Source organism: Papaver somniferum, chromosome 2 (genome assembly GCF_003573695.1).
Source record: "Papaver somniferum cultivar HN1 chromosome 2, ASM357369v1, whole genome shotgun sequence".
Lineage (NCBI taxonomy): Eukaryota > Viridiplantae > Streptophyta > Magnoliopsida > Ranunculales > Papaveraceae > Papaver > Papaver somniferum.
In genome coordinates, this window is record NC_039359.1 from 9421871 (window position 1) to 9429616 (window position 7746).

Sequence of the window (7746 nt, forward strand, 5' to 3'; positions counted from 1 at the left end):
CAGAAGGTCGATATTGATTCATCCATCTCTCTATTTCTCGCGCTAGATTACGGTTTTGGAATTCTCTAGTTTGATTTCAAATTTCCTTTTAATGATTTTGAAATCGAATATTCACATGCCCTTTTTTTATCGATGGAAATGTTAAAAGTTCAGTTTGTGAAATTGAACAAGATGGACAACAACCGAGCCTATTTCCACATGTCTTTTTTACTTTCAGTTATGATACATCCACCGAAGGTGGATACCGAGCTGTGCGCCAAGAGGGGATTTGACGGTCTCAAAGTCACCCTCTCTGCATTGGGATAGGGGTGGGGCATGAATGGGCCCCACCATCCACTCACATGGTGCACGCTCGGTGCATTTCCTTCCGTCAATGTATCATTTTCGTTTTTCTTTTGTGGTTTCAAATCTTTTTATTGCACGGAAAACTATCTTCGGGACAGTGTTTTTTTTCCTTTTGCTCATAGTGGATTCACTCGTTCATTTGAACGAGTACTCCTTCGTACCAAAGAGTTAAGTCGCCAAATGAAACTCCTCATAGCCCTTATTCCCCCGAATAGAACATGGTCATCTGAGTTGATACCATCACTATCTGTAGAAACACACCAAGTGTTAACCTATAATAGATCGATCCCAGATATTTCCGGAACACCTCTAACAGAGGGACAAATAGTCAAGCTTTAACCATAAGGGTAAATATATCCTTTAATTTTTCGCATCGTTACCACTTGCCAGACTTCGAATTCTCTATAGACATGAAACAGAAGAGAAACCCCCGTTTTGATTATCTCTATCATCGTAACCCTAGCATTTTCGTTCAAAAATGCTATTTTCACCAGGCCATTCTCCTCGTCACTTATCGTTTCCTTTCCCTTCTTTGTCATTTGAAAGAAACAAATTCTATCGAGCCGTCAAAATCCTCAAACACCCCTAAGAAATGTAACATCGTTATTGTTGAGGATACTTGTGTAGCATCTATTGAGAAAATCATTGAAAGGAATTTCTTTTCTGACATTCCAAAGCGTTTTGATTGGCTTGAAGCTTGTTAATCTGGTGTCCAGTTTTGATTAAAGATGCTCAGTTGAAGATAATGGAGCGGCTATGTGGGGAAAAACCCTTAATTTCCGATGTTGCTCAAGGTAACACTTTCCAAACGCCCCGGAAGTCGAATTTGAGATTATTTTCTTTATCTGATTTAGACAAAACCCCTACTGTTCCGCAACACTTATATGTATCAGAAACTAGTGAAATTGGTGATAATTCTATCGATGTATCCGTGTCTCTTGATGAGTTTATGCGGCAATGGTGAAGTGCCATTGACATAGGCAGAAAGGAATGAAAGGGTTATGGGCTTGCCAAAAGAAATCAGTCGAACAAACACTCGGTTTCATGGAAAATTGATAGATTCTGGTCCGAGGGACATACAATTGCAGTGATGTATACTCCTGTGGCTGGGAGTACCCTTGTACCTTTAACATTTCCAGGTCGTGAAGCAGAAGATATGACCTGGAGGATTTGAGAAAAACCCCTAATCCATTTTTATGTTGAATCGGGTATAATTATGTCAAGACACCTTCTCCTGCACCTGGTGTTGATGATTCACCATTTATTACATGGGGAGAGATAGAAGGGACACCTTTAAGATTGGAAACTGAGGATACACCCGTTGGGTTAGGGGAAGTGGAGACGGTCCCCATTTTAGTATTCCATGGGCACCTTCTAGAGATGTGAAGTCCCACTCATTATCGACAGAAGCTGCTCGTAAACTGAGGGAGAGATCAAAGATGTTTCAGAAGCCACCTCTGCCTTCACCAGCTAGAGGGGGAAGTGCAAGTCCAGGTGTAAGAACACTTTCACATGCTGCCCAGAAATTCGTGAGGAACGTAATTGCAAAATCATCTTCTTCCGTGGATGGATCACTACGTGCAAGTTAGTGTGGTTCAAGTCCAGCTGCAGTTACTCCAAAATCTGGGAGAAGCTCGACAAGGTTAGGAACAGATTCAATATTGGGTTCAAGGTCACCCTCTGTTAGAGATGGATCCAATCCTGTTAGAGATGGGTCTATTCCTCCCTGGTGATTGAGTTTCATTCTTTTTTTTCATTTGGCAAGTAGTGAGCATGATTGGATGTATAAACCTTTGAACTTGAGTTTGTTGTTTCTGGATTATAAAGTGCTCATCATTCTGTTAAAAATGAGAGAGAAGCTTGAACTTGAAGACCTTCGAGGGCTTATAATGTCGAGGGGAAAACCATAGGTCAAAAAGGTGCTGCTCTGTTTCAGTATGGATCCTTTCTATTTTCAGGTTTGATTTCCTCAATTTCTTGTTTCATGTTTAGGTTGTTTGATGTAATTCATTTTTTGTTCTTTCTTTTTATCCAATTCGCTTGTTATCGAATGAAAACGTCCAGAAACATACTTAGAATTGAGGTTATGCTTTTATTAGTATGAACACGAGTCTGTACTACTAAGTCATGAGGTCAAATGGACTATGTCAGTTTAGAAGCTAAGTAAATTCGTTCATGCATGGTAATTGTCCAGTGATTTTGTAGACGATATCACGGAACATGCTTACTCGATTAGGTTTTGTGTTAATATCAACCTTAAAGTTCATTCGGTTAAAACAGAAGGGGTACCCATTAACACTGACTTGCTATGTTGGAGATAACGCGAAGTTCATTTGATACTTGATAACCACGATCATCTTATATATGTGGATTATAAAATAAAGTGAGTGGTGGATTGAAAGAGTTTGGAAGTGTGTGATGTGTTAACTAAATAACAGGTATAGTTTGTCTGTAACTGGTAATGTTATAGACAGGATGGTGTTTTCGTATCTTTACTCACATAGGTCTAGTTTGTGCTCAAGTTTGAAAATAAATGAATAATAGTGTTGTATGATGTGCAGCTTCCTAATCTAGGACAATATTATATGAAAACGATTCCTGATCTTGTGCAATCTGAATTCTAACAAACCATCAATAATATGCTAAATGAGTCTCGCACTTCAGCTATTGTTCGGATGTAATGTTCATACTTCCCACGGTATTCATGAATCTTTATAAACACGAATTTCTTGGAAACTTTATTCTTGTGGTATTGCTGGCAACATGTAATTGTGATATGCTTCAAAAAAAACATGTGATTGTGATGAATGGTAATCCAAAATTCTTTCCTCTGCCGGTTTTCCCTCTTTGCATGTTTTTAAAATTCAAATCATAGGAGGTTCTGTGGAGTTGATTTAGAGGATTTGCAAAAACATAATTCCAATCTCCTATATAGAGTGTCAGAAAGCACCGTCCATGTGTCCATATGTTCATATTGGTTCTTGATTTTGATATCAGTGTCAACCAAAAACCCCATTTTATGTTTTACTGCTATCATCTAATTAGGTACTTTCTTTTACAGAAATTTCTGCCTGTAGAGACTGCAGGTGCAGAGGCGGAGTTCAACGCAACATGTCTGGTTTGCAATAAATCCGTTATTTGTTAGTGTTCCTTCTTGTGTGTCTCAAAATGTTAGAAATAGACTGCTTCAATTGTTGGATGGCTGATCTCGACTTGTTTCATTCATTTGAATAACATGAAGAGCTAAATGTGTAGCTTTGCTATTTCCATGAAAATTATAAACACACATCTTTATTCTGTTGCACCATGGTTTTAAGTCCATCACCCCATCAATGCATTCATTATATGTGGAGAGTTGCAACCTAGGCGGCTTGGTGGCCTAGTATATGAGGTGCAATGGAGAACAACATGAATTTTTTGCAGTAAATCATCAAGAACGGGAACAACATGAATTTTTATAGCTGGCTAATCCGGTATGAAACCAAGGAAAAGAGATTCTGTACAGTGTATTTTTTTTAATTTTTTTTTTTTGACACGATCAGAGCCTGTTCACCAGTTCATCGGGTCGTCCTCTACAGTATTTACTCATCCGTATACATGATCAAACACTCAACTGTGAACTGCTCTCAGTAAAAGAAGTAAGTTTCGACAACCTTTGGCACCTTTGAGCCTAGTTTCTGCTCTGTTCTCTCGCTTTAATTCACACTGCCTAGAAACATTACAGGAAGATCACAAGAAAGTTATTCACATTCATTCACAGGAGCCTGGATCTAAGGTAGTAGTACCTTAGAAATTGTTTTCACTCTCGTGTACAATACTGAAATTACTTATTTCTCATTTCCATGGTGATGATTTGACTGGTGCGCATGAGACAAAAACCATCACAAGGAGGTCCCATCAATTGATGGAACTGTAGGCTCCACCAGTGTTTCAATAAAAAACAGGGCAAGGCAACGGTAATGATGGTATCGTTTCAAAACCAAAGAAACGGTAATGATGCTAGTTGTCTTCCTCAATTGTCCTTTTACCTCCGTTGGTGGTATTATTGGATCTTTTGTTTTTAAATTAGGCTTTTATTGGGCAGCGCAACATGCAGCCACAGCTTCTAGTTGTTGTTTTTAACCCTAGTAGTAGGCCACCAAAACCCAAGTGAATCTACAGAAGATCTATTTTGTATATCACTTTGCCATGATCATGCACCATCAAAATGATCATCTTATCTTTTCTATCATCAGGCCATGATGACATGAACTTATCATGTACCAATGTTCATGCTTCAAAAAATGTACCAGTGATACCATCCCCTAAACGGCTAAACCTCATCAGGGTGGTTCCCTAACTTCCATGTTTGAAGTACACCGTTATCAATAATGGTTATTAGCCCCGTATGCCAGTCAGTCTGGTTCAAACAACTTAACTTTGAGCCAATTTGCTTTCCTTATGGGATGGGTCTCTGGTCTGTTTATCTTGCCATTTTTATTTCCAAATTGTAGTTTTCTCAAAATTAATTGAACCCATGACGGGCAGGTAGCATCCAATGATTTTAGGACCCTCTGTTAGATTAGAAACTCATTTTTGAATGCTAACTAAACTTCAGTCCTGCGGTTTTCATTTGGCAAGAAGGAAAATAATGAAATAAACAAACTTATGAACGTGTAACATTAAATGCACAAGTCTCCAGCAAACAGAAGAGTGACATCAAATTTCTAATCTGTCATTCATGTCAAATCAGCCCATCTCTTCAATCTCTGGGCCTAAAATACCAAACCCCGATGACAAAAACAGAAGTAGTTTTTTTTTCAAGTTTCAACGATAACTCGCCTAAAACTGGCATTAACTCCCTAATACATTTATAGTAAAAACAGTACACCATTATTTACAGCCACATACATATATCTTAGATTTCTAATTCCATACTATAAACTAACTATATAATAATCTATATAAAGTAGATAATTAGATATTTCCAACATTCAATGGTCCAGATACTACTGTTTATCCGATGTGAGTAGAATCTAACATCGTCTAGATAGCCCTGCTGAAAGCAACTGAAGTAGACATCTCTTGAATTGTATTTGGATGATCAGTGCAGAACCCTAAAGCACCATAACCCGTTTCAAAAGACAATGAGGAGGATGAAGAGAAACTGTGCTGCCATGGATTTTGGTTCTGAATTTTGTCTAGCCAGTTCAAATTACTAGCTCCACCATCTAGTTGTTGAAAATAAGAATTCAAGTTCGTATCGGGTTTTATAAACTGTTTAGTATGAAAACTCGGTTCTTCCTTTGACATGCAATCTTGATGATGTGAAAGCAAACTTTTGAAGAGAGCTGATGAGATGTTGTTGCTGCAGTTAGATGACAAGGAAGAGAAAGGTTGAATATTATTACTATTCACTGCCATATTGTTGGGTACTATCTGATGAGGGTTTGAAGCTGGGTTTACTAAAGTTCCAATGTCACTGTCTTGGTTCATGAAGTAAGGTTCCTGAAATACTTGTAACGGTTGTGCTTCAAGTAATTTTGTTGGAGATTCAAGAAGTGGAGGCAAAGTGTTGCTGGAGTGATGCTGATGAAGAGGTGAAGCAACTTCAACAAGGTAGTTGTGATGATGATGATGAGCAAAATAAAATGGTGTTTTCTTCTCTCCTCCTGGTTTATGAACAATTCTACAAATAACCCACTCTTCCTGCATAAAAATGGAAAACCCGTTAAAACACAGTAACAAACTTTTGCAAATGATTGAATGAACGAACTCACATTGTAGCTACAAATAGAGTTGATCATCATACCTTAGAGGAAGCGTGACGGTAAGAGAAGTTGCCGTCCAGGCGATATTCATGCATGACCCATTTAGTTTTCTCACCACGAGGAGCTCTTCCTTTGTAGAAAACAAGTGTTTTCTTCATACCTAGTAAAGCACCATTAGAAGCACTATAAACTTCTCTATCTTTTCCAGTTGCTTTCCAGTACCCAGCTTCAGTTGCTCTGTTTGTTCTCAACCCTGTTGGATATTTCCTATCTCTTAAACTGAAGAAATACCACTCTCTTTCTCCCATCTTAGCTATCTCTGCACCAAGAAAAAACAACAAACAGTATAAAAATCTTCGTTTTAAGTAATACAAGACAAAAATATTGGACTCATAAGAAGTGTCAGGAAGTAAAAAAAAATGTAGCAATAAAAGAGAAAGTTTTGTATGGAGAGGTAGTGAGGGTAGCTGCGAAGTCTTTAATATAGAAGGAACACTGTTATGACATTGACATAAAGTATAAAAGAATTGTATAGCGAATTTAAGAGGACTAGAGATAAGCTTACAAGCAATCTTTCACATAATGAACCTGCAGAACTAGGAGCTTACATGCAATTGGCATAGAACAAATATAAAGTTTTTAAAGAGACGGTAGAAGTTTTGGGCATAGTAGCTACTAGCTAGAACTAATTCTTCAAGACAAGCATTTTGGTTTGAAAACAAAGTTTAAAATGAATGAAGAAAGATGGATAGTATTTTACCAGGAAGTTCCCATGGTTCACATCTGTTAAGATCAACTTCGGCTATTTCAATACCACAAAAACTTCCACTGAATACTTTTGAAGCTAAGTAAAAAGTAATAAGCTCTTCATCAGTTGGATGAAATCTAAAACCAGGAGGTAACCCTTGTTCATTCACATCATCTAAATGAACTTCACTTAAAAAATCTCCTCCTCCTCCTCCCATGGTTGCTAACATCATCTTCATCAAGGATTGCAAAAGAAAGTGAGCTTGAAAATGTAAATGGTACAGTAAGAAAAATTGAGAGTGAAGAAAAGTTTCTGTGAAGGAAAAGGATAGAAATGAGAGGGGGTATATATAATGGAAATGAGCACTGAAATCGAAAACAAGAAAACAAATTGAGAGAAAGAAATAAAATGTAAGAAACAAATTTGGGGATGGTAGAAGGCAGATTTGGGTTCATTAATGGCTATGGGGGGGCCTAGTTCAGCTCACCTGAGACATAGAACCCCTTCAAAACAGGAAATAAGATAATAAATAATACATTCAGAAAAAAGAAAAAAAATAGGTTCGTAGATTAGGGGGTGGGCAGAAGTTAATGCAAAAGAGTTGGCAGAGATTTATGCGTGCGTGTGTGAGAATTGAGTTGTTAAAGAGTCAGGTTTTTGATTCAGAACTCGGGCAGAGAAGATAACTAAAATATCCATCTATCTTTAATTAAAAAGAAGTCTGATGACTAGTTAGTAAGTTCGCGAATTTTTTCGTATCACGAATTTTACGGTTTTATTCGCGTACGTTTGCAACTTCGAACCCAAATCACGTATTATGTGGTATTCCCGGATTATTCGTGAACCGTTCACGAATTTTACGTATTCCGAATGATACGTCCGCTTAATTCGCCATAAATTCTT

The 7746-nt window shown here is 37.7% G+C and overlaps 1 protein-coding gene and 1 pseudogene across 1 annotated transcript; one reads left to right on the top strand and one right to left on the bottom strand.

The window, feature by feature from the left end:
- The first annotated feature begins 672 nt into the window (after positions 1-672).
- Positions 673-4218, top strand: LOC113346856 (annotated as a pseudogene).
- A 961-nt stretch (positions 4219-5179) lies between these two features.
- Positions 5180-7144, bottom strand: LOC113346855 (protein CUP-SHAPED COTYLEDON 3-like). Its single transcript, XM_026590393.1, has 3 exons — positions 6856-7144; positions 6137-6414; positions 5180-6033 (listed from the first exon to the last, which is right to left on the bottom strand). The coding sequence occupies exons 1-3, from the start codon at positions 7079-7081 to the stop codon at positions 5371-5373; spliced, it is 1167 nt and encodes a 388-aa protein (XP_026446178.1). The 5' UTR covers positions 7082-7144; the 3' UTR covers positions 5180-5370.
- Between the last annotated feature and the right edge of the window lie 602 nt (positions 7145-7746).

Excerpts from the sequence above, each read along its gene's own strand:
- LOC113346855 (XM_026590393.1), bottom strand. The coding sequence starts at position 7,081 with ATGAAGATGATGTTAGCAACCATGGGAGGAGGAGGAGGAGATTTTTTA. Across the intron at positions 6,415-6,855 it reads TGAACCATGGGAACTTCCTG|AGATAGCTAAGATGGGAGAA; the intron begins GTAAAATACTAT and ends TTCTTGGTGCAG. Across the intron at positions 6,034-6,136 it reads ACCGTCACGCTTCCTCTAAG|GAAGAGTGGGTTATTTGTAG; the intron begins GTATGATGATCA and ends ATTTTTATGCAG.